This window comes from Mustelus asterias, chromosome 4 (assembly GCF_964213995.1).
Source record: "Mustelus asterias chromosome 4, sMusAst1.hap1.1, whole genome shotgun sequence".
Classification (NCBI taxonomy): domain Eukaryota; kingdom Metazoa; phylum Chordata; class Chondrichthyes; order Carcharhiniformes; family Triakidae; genus Mustelus; species Mustelus asterias.
Window position 1 is genome coordinate 152394444 of NC_135804.1, and position 17662 is coordinate 152412105.

A 17662-nucleotide genomic window follows, 5' to 3' on the forward strand; every position below is an offset into this window, starting at 1 on the left:
TGGTAAGGGTAGCCTCAAGGGAGAGTTCAATGAATGTATTAGAGATTTGTTTCTTGGAGCAATATGTTGTGGAACCAACCAGAGAGCAAGCTATTCTAGATTTGGTATTGGGTAATGAGCAGGGATTAATTAATGACCTCATAGTTAAGGATCCTCTCAGGGAGAGTGATCATAGCATGATAGAATTCAAAATTCAGTTTCAGGATGAGATACTGGCGTCCCACACTCGCATTTTGGAGTTAAACAAAGCTCATCACATAGGCACGGGGGCAAACGTGGCCCTCGTAGACTGGGCAGGAAGGCTAAAAAGTAGGACAGTTTATGAGCTTAAATGGGACACCGCTTATTTTGAAACCGTGTCCCCCTAATTCTAGATTCTTCCATGAGGGGAAACATCCCCTTCCCATCAAGCCTACTTAGAATCGTATGTTTCAATAAGATCACCACTTCTAAACTTCAACGGGCATAGGCCTAACCTACTCAACCATTCCTCATAAGCCAATCACTTCATTCCAAGAATCAGCCGAGTAAATTTTCTCTCAACTGCCTCCAATTCAACAATGCCCTCTCTCTGAACTGCCTTCAATATAACTATGCACTTAAGGTGGGCAAAGCTGGACACAGTACTTTAGGTCTGCTCTCACCAATGCCCTGTACAGTTGCAGCAAGCCTTTCCTATACTCCAACCGCTTTGCATTAAAGGTCAACATTCTGTTAGCCTTCTTAATTACTTGCTGACCTGCATACTAACTTTTTTGTGATTCTAACAGGCCTGTAGTTTGTTTCCTCTCTCCCTCCTTTCTTGAATAGCAGTGTTACGTTTGCTGGGACCATTCCAGAATCTAGGGAAAATTGGAAAATCATAACCAGCACAATCATTACCTATGTAGCTATCGCTTTTAGAATCCTGACACATAGGCCATCTGTCCTTAGGACTTGCTGGATTTTATTCCCTCATATTGCCACAGGACTTGTTCCCTAGTGATATTAATGCCTTATTTTCCTCACGCACCTTGGTTGCCTTCCAATTTTTGTATGCAACTCATGACTTCTATGGCGAAGATAGACAAAATATTTGCTCAATACCCCTGCCATTTCCTCATTCCCCATACTAATTTCTCCTGTTTCTTCTTCTAAAGGGACCAATTTTTGCTTTAGCTACTCTCTTCCTTTTTATATATTTGTAAACACATCTACAATGTTTTCTATTGCTGGGGTGGGGCAAATTCTGGAACACAATTTCTTAGTTCCACAGTCTGGTTTTTATAAAGGACTACAGCCTTTGCTGTATCTAGTGCCTTCAGCTGTTTCTGATATCACAAATTGGTGTAAGGCTGATATTATGATGTTGGGATGCTTATACGTCACACAACAAAAGGAGGAAAGTATAGACCTTAAAAAGATTAAAATGGGGAAATAAAAAGGATAAGTAACCATTAATAGTAGAGTTCAGTACCTGTAGATCCCTCGATCAAGATTCTCAATGAATTTGGCTCTATCTTCAACTGCACAGTGGTAATGATAAGTCTTGATGCAAGCTTTAATTTCACAGCCAATGGTTGCACCTATTTGACTGCATAATGTACATTTCTGAAATTTTACAAACAAGTTATTCACATTTAGAAAAATAAACCATTGCTTACGCAAGCGCTATCCACTACAAAAGAAACAGATTGCCAGGTTTCTCCCCCATTTCTTTGACAGCTCAAAAAAATAAAGCCCAATAAACAGTTAAACTGTGAAAGAGCCCACATTGTGGAACACTACACTACCCGAGCACAGTAACAACGAAAATTTCATGCACGTTGAATTGCTGGCATGAATTGTGTAGATTGTTATTCTATAATTTAATAAACTGTGCATAATGCTGAAGTATATTGGAAGCAAAACATTTTGATTAGACAAATGAAGAGGAAACGTTTGCAGGGTTATGAAGAAACAGCAAGGCAATCAGATTAACAGTTACTTCCACAAGCCAGCACAGTCACAATGAGTCTTCTGTGCATTAATTGTTATACGCTTATTCCCAATATCACAATACAAGTATTAAGAAGCTTAAGATCTACTCAGGATAAATAAGCAGAGCTTATACTTTGCATCAAGTCAAACTGTCCAGTCAATAAAGTACATCATACACTAAATGGTCAACATTCTGATTTGATCATAATTATATCTAAAACTTTGACTGAACAGAAACAATGGTACCATTCAGAGTATTAATTCACATAGCAAATTTTGCACAAATTGAATTAGGATACGAACCATTCTTTTTCCCCTTTTGATTTCTTGAATGACTGTTTTAATATCAAAATCGCCAAAATCTTTTCTAGATGAATTTGTAAGTTGGACAGTACCAGAAGAAAATAGCTGGAATTAAAAACAAGCTTTATTAAAATATTGTGCCGCATACAGCTATTTGTAACTAAAGTTTACTTAAAGTTTTAACTAAAGATTTTGGTCAGAAGAGCCCAGGACCAGATTTTGTAGATTCCTTTTTTGTTTAAGTTAGGGATGAGAGGGGCCAAAGTTCAAAAGGTCTGAAAATTTATGACAAGGAGTATAGATTTATTATAACGCAAAGTGGCAAAGTCACTGCAAAGTGAGGGGTTGGAAAAATATAGAATCTTTAAGATCTGTGGTGAAATGCAAAAGATCTCCAAAGATGTGCAGGTTAGGTTGACTGACCATGCTAAATTGACCCTAGTGTCGGGGGATTAGCAGGGTAAATATCTGGGGTTGTGGGAATAGGGCCAGGGTGGGATTGTGGTCAGTGTGAACTTGATGAGCCAAATGGCCGCCTTCTGCACTGTAGGGATTCTATGATTCTATCAAAGCCACATCAAATGGGTGGAATCGGAACAGTATTATGAGATGAATGCAGTTCAGTACATTGATGGACTCAAAACCTAACCGTCATCTGATTGAGCTAGGATGCTGGCTTTCCTCTTGCTGGACAGTAAGGCAGAGAGGGAGGGGAGCGCGTGCGAGCTGCGGGAGATCGGAGTGATTGTAAAAATCCATTTGGCTCACTCATGCCCCTATTTAGCAAATATTGTTCAATCGTGGAATTAGATCTAATATTGGACATGCTTTGAGTTTTACAAGCACAAGCTGGTTGGGTATGGTCAGTACCTTGCCTGTTGTAAACAGCAGAAGGGACATTCTGCTGACACTAAGATGGTCAGTCGGACTCGCAGTGTGGCTCTTTTGCATGTACTTGAAGCTACATTTACAGGGCCCTGTTCTTTGCAGACAGAAAAAACATGTACGCACATCACAGCTTCCTTAGCTAAAAAAGAAATGGTAGCCATTTGCTGGTTCATTCCATACAGTAATGTCTTGACCAGAGTCAAGCTGCCCGATTTAAATTTCAAACAATGATTGGCAGTTAACTGTCAGTCACCATTAACTGGTGCACTCTTCATGGCAACACCGTTACCAATCAAAGCCCACCTGCCAACCAATCAGCATCCTCTTCTCATGCAGCAGAAAGTTGTTTCCCCTGACATGGGAATTCTTGCGATTGTACTGATGAGTTCAAGACGAAAGGTTTCGATAAAATGTATTTTCTCAGCAAAATTTAAATACAGATTTTCTCATTTTCCAGCGCTACATAATCATTCATAATGATTTGAATTTCAGAGAATAAATCTCCACATTGGGATTTCTAACATTAAACAGATCATTTTGGGGTAATATTTAATAATTTGAGCTCCAGTGATTTAATTTGGAGATCTTACTTATACAGCCACGATGCCAGAAATGTCAGATGGGCGTTGGATGATTTGAAATGATTTGGATCCCATTGCACTGAGTTTTCTCTGGGACCTGCTTTGATCTGCCCTCAGCGATTCAACATGATGGGTTACATGTCTTTCTGAGCCATTTCAAAACATAACATAAGAAAGAGGAGTAGGCCATCTAGCCCCTCAAGCCTGCTCCGCCATTCAATAAGATCATGGCTGATCTGATAGTGGGTTCAGTTCCACTTACCTGCCCGCTCCCCATAAGCCTTAATTCCCTTAATGGTTAAAAATCTGTGATTTAAACACATTTAACGAGGTAGCCTCTACTGCTTCATTGGGCAGAGAATTCCAAAGATTCACTAGCCTCTGGGAGAAGAAGTTCTTCCTCAACTCTGTTCTAAATTGACTCCCCCGTATTTTGAGGCTATGCCCCCTAGTTCTTGTTTCCATTGTAAGTGGAAATAACCTCGCTGCTTCTACCCTGTCTAGCCCCTTTATTATCTTATATGTCTCTATAAGATCTCCCCTCAACCTTCTAAACTCCAATGAGTACAGGCCCAGTCTACTCAATCTCTCCTCATAAGCTAACCCCCTCATCTCCGGAATCAACTTGGTGAACCTTCTCTGTACCCCCTCCAAAGCTAATATATCCTTTCTTAAATAAGGGGACCAAAATTGTACACAGTACTCTGGCTGCGGCCTCACCAGTACCCTGTACAGTTGCAGCATGACCTCCCTGCTTTTATACTCCATCCCTCTAGCGATAAAGGCCAACATTCCATTTGCCTTCTTGATTACCTGCTGCACCTGCAAACTGAGTTTTTGTGATTCATGCACAAGGACCCCCAGGTCCCTCTGCACAGTAGCATGTTGTAATTTTTCACCGTTTAAATAATAGTCCATTTTACTATTATTCCTTCCAAAGTGGATAACCTCACACTTACCAACGTTATACTCCATCTGCCAGATCCTTGCCCACTCACTTAGCCTATCCAAATCTCTCTGCAGACTCTGTGTCCTCCACGCAATTTGCTTTCCCACTCATCTTTGTGTCATCCGCAAACTGTGTTACTCTACACTTGGTCCCCTCCTCCAGATCGTCTATGTATATGGTAAATAGTTGAGGCCCCAGCACCGATCCCTGCGGCATGCCACTAGTCACTGATTGCCAACCGGAAAAGCACCCATTTATTCCGACTCTCTGCTTTCTGTTGGATAGCCAATCCTCAATGCACGCTAACACTTTACCCCCAACTCCGTGTACCTTTATCTTGTGCAGCGACCTTTTGTGAGGCACCTTATCGAATACCTTCTGGAAATCTAAATACACCACATCCACCGGTTCCCCTCTGTCAACCGCACTCGTTATATCCTCAAATAATTCCAGTAAATTAGTCAAACATGACTTTCCCTTCATGAATCCATGCTGCATCTGCTTGAATGAACCATTCTTTTCCAGGTGTCCTTCTATTTCTTCCTTAATGATAGATTCCAGCATTTTCCCAATTACGGATGTTAAGCTAAGAACATAAGAAATAGGAGCAGGAGTAGGCCATCTAGCCCCTCGAGCCTGCCCCGCCATTCAATAAGATCATGGCTGATCTGAAGTGGATCAGTTCCACTAACCGGCCTGTAGTTACCTGACTTTTGTCTACCTCCTTTTTTAAACAGTGGCATTACATTAGCTGTTTTCCAATCAGCTGGCACCTCCCCAGAGTCCAGTGAATTTTGATCAATTACAACTAATGCATTTGCTATTACTTCTGCCGTTTCTTTTAGTACCCTGGGATGCATTACATCCGGACCAGGGGACTTGTCTACCTTTAGTCCCATTAGCCTACCCAGCACTACCTCTTTAGTAATAGTGATCGTTTTAAGGTCCTCACCCCCTACAGTCCCATGACCGTCAATTATTGGTATGCTATTTGTGTCCTCCACTGTGAAGACCGACACAAAAAACTTGTTTCAGGCCTCGGCCATTTCCTCGTTTCCTATTATTAAATCCTTCTCATCTTCTAAGGGACCAACATTTACTTTACCCACTCTTTTCCGTTTTATATATTTGTAAAAACTTTTACGATCAGTTTTTATATTTTGTGCTAGTTTACTTTCATAATCTATCTTTCTTTTCTTTATTGCTTTCTTAGTAGTTCTTTGTTGTTTTTTTAAAGCCTTCTCAATCTTCTAGTTCCCCACTAATTTTGGCCACTCTGTATGCATTGGTTGTTAATTTGATACTCTCCTTTATTTCCTTAGTTATCCATGGCTGGTTATCCCTTTTCTTACATTCCTTCTTTTTCACTGGAATATATTTTTGCTGAGTACTGAGAAAAGTCTCCTTAAAAATCCTCCACTGTTCCTCAGCTGTCCCTCCAATTAGAAACATTTGGGAGTTTCCTGCCATGGACAGATGTATTATGCCACACTGTTCACTTAACATGCTTTACACAAAACATAAAATGAAAACTATGAAGTACGACAAACATGACAAATAGGACAGAGAAACTCTGATGCTTAGATGTAAAAACCGGCCCAAAATACAACAGACTGAATGAAATATATTGGTAATGCCTATCCCCAAGTGTTTTGAACACTATTCAATGCACTTACCATGCATTTGTAATGTGCTGCAACCTTTTTAGCATTTGACGTGTGGAGTTTTCCTCTGCTCTCATTTTCTTCATCGCCAGCATGACAGAACCCACACTTTGGTCCTGTAATTGTGGGACTGCTGCAATGAGGAGACCGTTCCCTCTACAAAGGTGAATGTACACACAAAGTAAAAACAAAGGCAAGAATCATTTACAACATCATAAAGACAAGAAAATATTACAGAATCACTAAATGGTTACAACACAGAATGAGGCCATTCAGCCCATTGTATCTGCACCAGCTCGCCACATGAGCAATTCACCAAGTGTCATTCTTCCATCGTCACCCTATAACCCTGAACATTTTTCCTTTTCAGATAAGTCTAATTCTCTCTTGAATGCTTTGACTGAATGTACCTTCACCACACTCTCAGGTAGTGCATTCCAGACTAACTACACATTGTGTGAAAAAGTCTTTCCCTATGTCACCACTTTTTTAACTAATTACTTAAAATCTGTGCCCTGAAGTAGGCAATTTTCCAAAAGCCATATTGGCACCATTCATAACGTGCCTACAATGCAGAAGGGAACACCCGGATGGATATTCGTTCAAACCCCCTCTGCACAGCTGAGAGACCTTTAAATTTCAAAGCCAACGAAAGATCCTTAGTCTGCCCAGCAACAGCGCAAAGCTGCATTTTAAACCGGCCTTTGGCCAAGGAAGATCGGGATATCTGCGAGTCAAGACCGAGAGTGGGCTATATGGCATAACCAGACTATCAATAAAATATTACAGGAATAAAATGGCCAAGGCAGGCAAAGAAATTTAACAAACTAGGGTAAAAGGAATAAAAGATTAGATTAAATCTCCCTACACACAGCAGGACAAAATGACATTAACACCTAATCTCGCAAGCAGGGAACACAGACACAAAACAATGAGGTCAATTCAGATAAGGGGACACATAGAGGGGATAATGGGAAACACATTAAAACACCGGGGCAAGAACAGGTAGTCCCATTAACACAAACACACACCATACAAATGCAAATTGACAAGCCTCCCAGAGAACTTCCTGACCCGACAGACCACTTTATACATATTGTAAAAATGCATAATCAAATGTTCCCGCTCGAATTTGGATCCCTATAAAGATCCAGAGCTGATGTGAAAGGATTGAGATCAACGTGGCCAAGCCACTGTTTCGGAGCTGGTTACGTTGGTTCTCCCTGGGTTCCCAGTAATTGTACAATAAAGGAAAACACTTTGAACGTTGCCTTGCGACTCGACTTCTTTGAATGCACTGGTACAAGGGATTTTTCCCTACAACAAATGGCGTAGTCGGCTCAGGATTTGATATCTGACTTCTGACTGGTGGCCACGGTCTGGAAGCCGGGATCAAATTTAAACGAATCTGATAAAAATCCAGAGCAGTCAAGGGCGAGTACAAGTCTCCGTTCAAAGTGAGGTACCTTTAAGGGTTAGGGTTTGTCTGTGTTAAATATTGTTGTCTTGTAGAACTGTATAATCTTGCCTAAGTTTTTTAATTGAAGGTACAGGTCAGAACGACCGCGTGGAAGAAGGTAAGTAACTTTAATAGGAATAGAGGACCAGAGGTAAAGATAACAGGTTTTGGGCTATTTGATAACGGGAATAAGGAATTAAGACTAATATAAAGATAAGAACCGCATGCAGAACTAATTGGTGTAACTAACCCAGGATTGTAGACGAAACCGCTGTCTGTGCCAAGGCAATAGGACAAGGGAGTGCTTGACTCAAGGTGCCCTACCCTAAACTGGACGTTAAGAGGCGAAATCTCCCACGCTAAGGTTGGGTTTTGAAGTGGGCGCCAAGAGGCACAGGCACTCAGGGTGCAAGGCACGGACAAAGAACAAAGAACAAAGAACAATACAGCACAGGAACAGGCCCTTCGGCCCTCCAAGCCCGCGCCGCTCCCCGGTCCAGGATTGAATCCTGAATCCAGGATCCCCGCCCAATTTTCCAGCCTATAATGTAAATTATAGGCTGGAAAAAAGTGTAAATCGGGTAACAACACAGACTCTGAAGGGACGAACAACCTCAGAGTCGATACAGTTACTAACTATAACAGGGGCTTTGATAACAGATACATATGTGTAAGTGTTGAGGAAAAGGGGACCCGATCCATCCTGACCAAGAGACACGACGACGGAGGATCCATTAGGGACCCGGGCGGAGTTTGATAACCTTGTTCGTCTGTAGGGAACACCACAGTCCATAGCAGGGTACCAGGTTTTGGGGTAACGGATCAACCTTGCTAGTGGAGGTGGTGGCCAAGCGGGAGGCGTTGTACTTAAAGGGGCTGGGGACAGGGGCCGACAAACCCACTAAAAAAACCAGCACACATCCCAATAAGACAACACAAAATAGACCAAGCGCGAGGTGTCAGGAATAGTTGGGGGAGCACAGGGGAAGAGACCCACTGGGACCCCACTACGAGACCCTACAGCAATACAGACGGTGCTGGAGCAGTATCAGTGACAGGAGATAAGAGAGAGAGTTGGGGCACTTTTACTGTTGGAACCAGCATACAGGGGTTGCAGGACTGCTAGACAGAAAAATGGCAGACCACGTTGTTAAGGGAGAAACTGCAGTAGCTCTCATTTTGAAGTATTTGTTAGCCAGAGAAGCGATTGTTGCAAAGATGAAACGGAACGGGTGGAACGCATCACAAACTTTAGAAGATCAAAGAAAGTGGGTAGACGGAGTTAAACGGGACAAAACAAAAGTAATGGGAATAATGTTAGTGACCCAGTTAGCTGGACTAATTGAGAAGGTAAATGCCTCAATGGAGGAGAGACACAAAGAGACAGAACAAATTAAGGTATTGCAGGAGAGAGTGAGGGAATTAGAACACAGAAGCCACACTGCAGAGATAACGCAGAGATCAGAGGAAACGGACCCTCGGCGCTCATACGAGTCAGTGCAGAAATATACAACCGCTCCAGCATCAGAAGGAGACATAAAAAATTATAATCTAGCGCCAGTCACCAGAGGAGGGACGTTAGCACAACCAAAAGCAACCTATAAGCCTTTTACCCCAGGGGAAAGGCAGCAGATTATGGCATCCCTAGGGAAGTTAAAACCCAGAAGCGCAAACCTGGGATTTTGGGGCGAATTGGATTCACTCTGGGTAGGACACCAGTTACATTTAAGGGACATACACCAGCTGGTCAGGGCAGCCTGTCCAGCGGATAAATGGAGGTTGGTGGCAGGAGGGCCAGCGACCCAAGCAGCACAGGACTATAATGGAGGAAGGTGGACACATGCCATTCCTACAACGGCTGAGATAGACGACCATAGAAATCATAGAAACCCTACAGTGCAGAAGGAGGCCATTCGGCCCATTGAGTCTGCACCGACCACAATCCCACCCAGGCCCTACCCCCACATATTTACCCGCTAATCCCTCTATCCTACACATCCCAGGATTCTAAGGGGCAATTTTTAACCTGGCCAATCAACCTAACCCGCACATCTTTGGACTGCACCAGCAGGCACCCTTTACATTATTTAAGACCGAAATCCAACGGGTCTTAGGGAATTCCCCCACTAATTGGAGCAGGATCACAAATACTAAACAAGGACAGGGGGAAAGTGCATCGGAATTTGGAGAGAGATTATTCCAGGTATATAGGGAGTGTTCAGGACAGGACAATGTGGATAGGAGAGACAGGGCTTTTATCCAGGCATTCAAGGACGGGCTATCAGAGGTACACCAAGAAATCCTTAAGATGGGGGTGATAGCATCCCAAGACTATGACGAGCTAGTTGAGTGGGCTAGCGGGATAAAAGAAGGGAAGGTTGCCCAGGCAAAGCCCAGACGAGAGAGAACTGGAACCCCCCATAACGGAGATAAGGGGAGAACCGGGTTCAGCTGCTACACGTGGCCAGCCAGGGCATACGGCTAGATTCTGCAGGGAAGCACCATTCGAAGGGAAACCCGAGAATGGCGGGCCCCGCTGTGACCACTGCCACAGGGCAGGGCACACCGAGGCAACATGTTGGGGGAAACAAACAAAGAACAGTACAGCACAGGAAACAGGCCCTTCGGCCCTCCAAGCCTGTGCCGCTCCTTGGTCCAACTAGACCAATCGTTTGTATCCCTCCATTCCCAGGCTGCTCATGTGACTATCCAGGTAAGTCTTAAACGATGTCAGCGTGCCTGCCTCCACCACCCTACTTGGCAGCACATTCCAGGCCCCCACCACCCTCTGTGTAAAAAACGTCCCTCTGATGTCTGAGTTATACCTCGCCCCTCTCAGCTTGAGCCCGTGACCCCTCGTGATCGTCACCTCCGACCTGGGAAAAAGCTTCCCACTGTTCACCCTATCTATACCCTTCATAATCTTGTATACCTCTATTAGATCTCCCCTCATTCTCCGTCTTTCCAAGGAGAACAACCCCAGTCTACCCAATCTCTCCTCATAGCTAAGACCCTCCATACCAGGCAACATCCTGGTAAACCTTCTCTGCACTTTCTCCAATGCCTCCACGTCCTTCTGGTAGTGCGGCGACCAGAACTGGACGCAGTACTCCAAATGTGGCCTAACCAGCGTTCTATACAGCTGCATCATCAGACTCCAGCTTTTATACTCTATACCCCGTCCTATAAAGGCAAGCATACCATATGCCTTCTTCACCACCTTCTCCACCTGTTGTCACCTTCAAGGATTTGTGGACTTGCACACCTAGGTCCCTCTGTGTTTCTATACTCCTGATGACTCTGCCATTTATTGTATAACTCCTCCCTACATTATTTCTTCCAAAACATGGGAGACCCCGAGACAACTACAGACCAACCCCGGGGGCACCACATTCCCGGAATCCACTAGGGTGACTAGAAGAGACCCCAAACCAGGGAGATGGGAGACAAGAGAGGATTAGTGTAGCCACGCCCACAGAAGACAGTGAATCCCGACAAAAGCCGGTGTCCGTCCACTCTACTTATCGGCCAACACTGGTCGAAATCTCACAACCCGTAGCTCCCATCCAAAACAGGAAAGAGGGGGAGAGAATATATGTAGAAGCCGGGGTAGGGAATGCCACATGTTAGTAGATACGGGAGCAGCCATATCAATTACAAACCTACCCCTGCCACTGACCAACAAAAGAATACACATAACCGGGGTAGGGGGAGAGAGAATACCCGCCTATCTTAGTGAAACCACACTAGTAGAAATCAACCACAAGTACATTCCAATGCAATTTTACGTTTGTCAGAATAATGAGGGCACAATCATGGGGAACGATTTAATGAGGGAATACCAGGTGCTGATAGATTGTGGGAAAGGGAAACTAATTTGGCCACAACGTGACGGTAGGAAGACCGGAATAGGGACATTAGCTAGCCACCTGGGGACGGTTGGGATAGCCACCATAGTGGCCCGAGATTGGGATCAGGAAAAAGGGTTCAGAGCCATCTGCGCTTCCATTCCCGAAGCCTGGGCTAGGACGAAATTAGATACCGGACTAACCGACACAGAACCAATAAAAGTCCCAGGACCGGAACACAAGCCCCACCGACAATACCCTATCAAGAGAGAAGCGCAAGGGGCAGAGGTAGAAATAGTCAAGGGTTTAATAGAAAAGGGAATCCTCAGGGAAACCACCAGTACCACCAATTCCCCCACATGGCCAGTTATAAAACCTGACGGGAGCTACCGGCTCACCATCGATTACACAGGTTTGAACAAGGTAACACCTAAATTACACCCCATTGTGGCAAACCCCTCGACTATTTTAAACGGATTGGCACAAGACCACAAAATTTTCACGGTGCTAGATATAGCAAATGGGTTCTGGTCCCTTCCACTGGACTCAGAATCCCAAAACAAATTCGCCTTCACTGTGGGAGAGAAACAGTATACATGGACTCGCATCCCACAGGGATTTCATAACAGTCCTGCCATATTTCACAGAACAATGAGCGATATCCTGAGTAGGGTGAAATTGCATGAGGACAATACAGTCCTCCAGTATGTGGACGATGTGTTAATAGCGTCCAAAACAGAAAAAGGGCACAAGGCAGCCCTGTATGCAGTACTAGAAGGATTGGCAAAAGCCGGGCTGAAAGTCAGCCCACATAAGGCACAAATTGCAAAACCCCAGGTCCTGTACTTAGGACACCTAATTTCCCAGGGAATTAAAGAAATGCCCGCAGACCGCAAAACCGCGATTAAAGAAATGCCGCGACCAGTTACAATAAGAGGGGTCCGAAAAGTTTTAGGACTATTCAATTACAGTAGGAGTTTTATCCCTGACTTTGCAAGAATCGCGGAGCCAATTCAGAGACTAGTGAAGGGAGGAAAGCCAGCCTTGGAAAGTATAGAGTGGAGACAAGAGCAAGAGACAGCATACGCAGAGTTGAAAGCTAGGTTAATTTCAGCCCCAGGGCTGGGACTGCCAGATGGAAGCAAGAAGTTCCACATCTTCTGTGACAACCAGGACGGCTTCTATTCTGCCGTAGCGGCACAGACTCATGGAGATAGAAAGAGACCCGTAGGGTATTATTCAACGGCTGAGGGACCAGTAGTCACCGGGATGCCCAGGTGCATAGCCGCCCTAGATTGTGCAGCATGGGCTGTGAGGATAAGTGAGCCCATTGTCATGACAGGAGATATTGTGCTACACACAAAACATACATTGGTAGAGATGCTAAACACGGGCAAACTCAAAACAGTCTCACATATAAGGAGGGCAAGGTGGGAGGCCACACTCCTACCACCTAACAAGTCAGTCACCATCATTAGGGACACGGAAGAAAATCCCGCGGAAGGGATTTTAGATATTGGGGAAGCGCACAGCTGTGGAGAAATTGACAAAGATAACAAGGAAGGAAAGATTAGAGACGAACCCCTTCCAACAGCAGATAAGACCTTCTATGTGGATGGGTCCCGCAAATATGTATCAGGATCACCAAGGACAGGGTGGGCAGTAGTAGACCAGAACCTGGAAACCCTAGAATCAGGAAGGATCGACGGGGGTCAGTCCGCTCAGGTAGCAGAATTAGTTGCCCTCACCCAAGCCTTAAGATTAGCAGCAGGGAAAACAGTCAATGTGTATACAGACAGCCAATATGCGTTTGGTGTGATCCATGATTACATGCCCGCATGGGGGAGAAGGGGGTTCATTACTACAGGAGGTACCCCCATTAAACACCAACAGCAGATAAGGGCGCTGCTAGCAGCTAGTGAACAGCCTACAGAGGCCGCAATAATTAAAATAAAAGCCCACCAGCGGGAACCCGGAAGGGACACCCCGGGGTGGATTCATTTCAAAGGGAATCAAGCCGCAGACACAGCGGCACAGCAAGCACTAGAAAACAGCGACATTAAAAGCCTGCCCCTTGCAGCGATAGTGGTAGAACCGGAAGAAATTGACATACAGAAATTACACGGGGACATTACACAGCAAGAACGAGATAGATGGGAGGAGCTGGGCGCAGTTAAAGGGACTGACGGGGTGTGGAGAAAAGATAACCGGGTATTGGTGCCAGGATGTATCCAGAACACATTACTGGAACTACACCACGGGCTTCCCCATACAGGCAGGGATGCAATGATACAGAGCCTGGGGAGAGAGTGGTGGTGGAAAGGATTGGGACGAGATGTGGCCACATACTGCCGCAGATGCACTATATGTGCACAGCACAACCCCGGGAAGCCCATAAAGGTAAAGATGGGACACCAACCCAGACCGAAGGGACCCTGGGAACAGATACAAAGGACAATACAGCACAGGAACAGGCCCTTCGGCCCTCCAAGCCCGCGCCGCTCCCCGGTCCAGGATTGAATCCTGAATCCAGGATCCCCGCCCAATTTTCCAGCCTATCTACATCCTAATATCCTATCCACCGAGCTGTCCCTCACAGCTACGATGCTTTGTTCATCACAACCTATTAACTCACCCCCACCCCCCCATTCCAGACCATGTGATCTCCAGGGAGAGGCGAAAACCCAGAGTGAAAACCCCAGGGCCAATATGGGGAAAAAAAATCTGGGAAATTCCTCTCCGACCCCCTGTGGCGATCGAAACGAGTCCAGGAGATCACACTGGCCCTGATCAGAAAATGCTTCCCAACCCTATTCATTTCCACCATCTGAATTCCCTGCCCCCGAGACAGGTTCTCAACTATCCGCAGTCTCGCTCTGTACTGGCACCAGCAAGATGATCATAGAATGAAGCCTTGAAACGAGAAACAAAGAACAATTAGCCCGCGCCGCTCCCTGGTCCAAACTAGACCATTCTTTTGTATCCCTCCATTCCCACTCCGTTCATATAGCTGTCTAGATAGTCTTAAACGTTCCCAGTGTGTCCGCCTCCACCACCTTGCCCGGCAACACATTCCAGGCCCCCACGACCCTCTGTGTAAAATATGTCCTTCAATGGACTTCATAGGACCATTGCCCCCCTCTCACGGGAAAACATACTGCCTGGTAATAGTAGATCAATTCACCAGGTGGGTAGAAGCATTCCCCACAACCAATTGTACAGCCCTAACGGTAGCCAGGATATTGGCAGCAGAAGTCATTCCCCGATGGGGGATGCCAATTCAAGTTGATTCGGACCAGGGAACACATTTCACAGGAAAGGTTATGAAAAACATTTGCCAACTATTAGGAATAAAACAGAAATTTCACATCCCCTATCACCCACAAAGTTCCGGGATGGTGGAGAGGGTGAATCGGACTCTAAAAATAACCATGGCAAAAGCAATGCAATCCTCAGGTAGAAATTGGACAGATGTCCTACCTGCAGTTCTGATGAGGCTTAGGACGACCACAAATCGAACTACCGGCTTGACTCCATACGAGCTGATGACCGGGCGAGCAATGCACTTACCCGAAAACATTATTACAGGCTGGACAGATGTGGGTCCGATAAAGGATAAGATCCGTCAATACATCCGAGACCTTAGCACCCAATTGAAGGGGATGCGCCGGTCCGTAATTTTTAATCAGGCACAGGTCGATACAGAGGAGGACTCAGAAATATTACCAGAGGTCCCAAAGGCCGGGAGCCGGGTATTAACAAAAGTGCTTCCTGCAAAACCAGGATTTGCCCCAAGATGGCACGGACCTTACGAGGTCATTATTAGCGGAGATACCTGTGCCTGTATAGATATAAGGGGACAGGGGGTCTGGAAACACTGGACCCAATTAAAGCTGTATGAAGACAAATGAACTAAAGAATACCGTTTTCGTTCATTCAAATTCCACAGGAACCAGGACCAGATCTACTATCAAGACGTCGGAACAAACTACTTTTAATTTGATTGCCTGTTTATTTTCTGTATATACTATAACTGTAAAAATACTGTTGAGAAAAAAACGATATGGGAACAGGGACATATTTGATAATAACCATGACCATTGTAAATACGCTCCAACACATGGGGGTTAGGGGAGCAGAACCCCCAATCATGGAAGGAAACCTATTCCTGAAAACACACATCCAGATCTATGGGAATAGGATCGCTTGTTACCCTTCAGCGCGATCAGTAAATTCCCTATTCATCGCAACACCAGGGTGGCTCCCACAAGAGTTATTCACTATTGACACATCGGGGGCACCCTGCAAGGAACATATTGGGTACTTTAAACAAGGGATACAAGGAAGGTGTGTAGAGCTCACTGAGCCGGGAATTCTAAGGGGGATGGGATTCCAACAGGAGGAGACACATGGGAACTACCCACAATGTTTTAAGGGAGAGGGATGGGGGTGCGTGCATGCCTTTGTCCCTAAAAATGATTCGTGCGCTGAGGCACATTGTGCTCTCCAGGAGTGCTGGGTCCGGGAAGGACACTTCACTTGTGACTGCAAGCAACAAAAATGCATTGCAGTCACCGCGGGTAGGCAGCTTATGTGTGGCAAGTGCAACGGCACCCACGTAAGCTCAGCCTCGGGGACATACCCATTTGATTCTCACCAAGGGGTACAATCAAGTGGACAGTCCCGGGGGAGGGAAGGTTCCACAAGATGGGACCATGTGGTCAAACGACCCCGGGGTAATGCATGTTATCGGGTTAAAGAAGGTTACGTGTTTTTATTCAAAAATGTATACATGACGGCCACAGACAGGCCTCCAAGGTTCTTTTCCGTAGGGACAATCAGACCTCTCACGGTTCCGTGCCCAAGCGAGGGACGTGTCCAGAAACGCATAGTGACCAGGGCCATCAGCACAGAATTCTGTCACATTAGGGTCTTCTCTGGGGTATGGATTTCTGGGGACACTATCCCTAGGAGGCGCCGCAGGGGTGATCAGCGCCAGTAATAGGAATTTCTTCATATGTGGACTGACCATTTTAGGAAACAACACCCTACAAGCACTGGGTGCAATTGACCAAGAACTCGCAGAACTCAGACTATACACACAGCAAACAAGATATGCAGTAGACTATCAGCTAGCCAGACAAGGAGGGGTATGCACCATCATCAAAGGAAAATGCATCACATATGTACACGACGAGACACTAAACATAACAGCAGCCATGTCCGGGATACAAAAGCAATTGGATAGCTTTAAACAGGGATTAACAGGGACTGATGGGTGGTTAGGGTGGCTGTTTAACACAGTTTGGGGAGCATACATTATGAAGGGATTAATCTTAGTAGTAGCCATCCTGTTCACACTCTGCCTGGGCCTAACCTGTATTAAAGTGATATGTGCAAATATTACATCAAGAATGCTACCCACTGCCAGTATCCAGATGCAAGAATCCGGATGCAAGAATCAGTACTCCCCTCAACAAACACTGTCCCTCTCCTGTGTGAATACCGATGAAATATATTCATTTAGTGCCTCTCCTATCTCTTCAGACTCCACGCACAACTTCCCCACTACTGTCCTTGACTGGCCCTAATCTTACCCTAGTCATTCTTTTACTCCTGACATACTGATAGAAAGCTTTAGGGTTTTCCTTGAACTACCTGCCAGAGACTTCTCATGTCCCCTCCACTCATTCTCCACTCCACCTGACGAAGGGTGGGCGCTCCGAAAGCTAGTGGCATTTGCTACCAAATAAACCTGTTGGACTTTAACCTGGTGTTGTTAAACTTCTTACTTGATCATAGAAGACAGAGGGTAGCAGTGGAAGGGTGTGTTTCTGAGTGGAGGGCTGTGACAAGTGGCGTTCCTCAGGGATCAGTGCTGGGAGCTTTGATGTTCGTAATATATATAGGATTTGGAAGAACATTTAACTGGTTTGATTAGTAAGTTTGCGGACGACACAAAGGTTGGTGGATTTGCGGATAGCGCTGAGGACCACCAAAGGATACAGCAG

General features: G+C 45.3%; 1 protein-coding gene across 9 annotated transcripts in view; it reads right to left on the bottom strand.

The window, feature by feature from the left end:
• phf6 (PHD finger protein 6) overlaps positions 1 to 17662 on the bottom strand; it is a 139733-nt gene that overhangs the window by 31185 nt on the left and 90886 nt on the right. For all 9 annotated transcript variants that reach the window (XM_078211987.1, XM_078211982.1, XM_078211984.1 and 6 more), the window contains 3 exons: positions 6357 to 6500; positions 2263 to 2367; positions 1457 to 1590 (listed from right to left, as the gene is read on the bottom strand). In XM_078211987.1, the coding sequence (XP_078068113.1) occupies positions 1457 to 1590; positions 2263 to 2367; positions 6357 to 6500 (383 nt within the window). The remainder of the gene's footprint in view (positions 1 to 1456; positions 1591 to 2262; positions 2368 to 6356; positions 6501 to 17662) is intronic.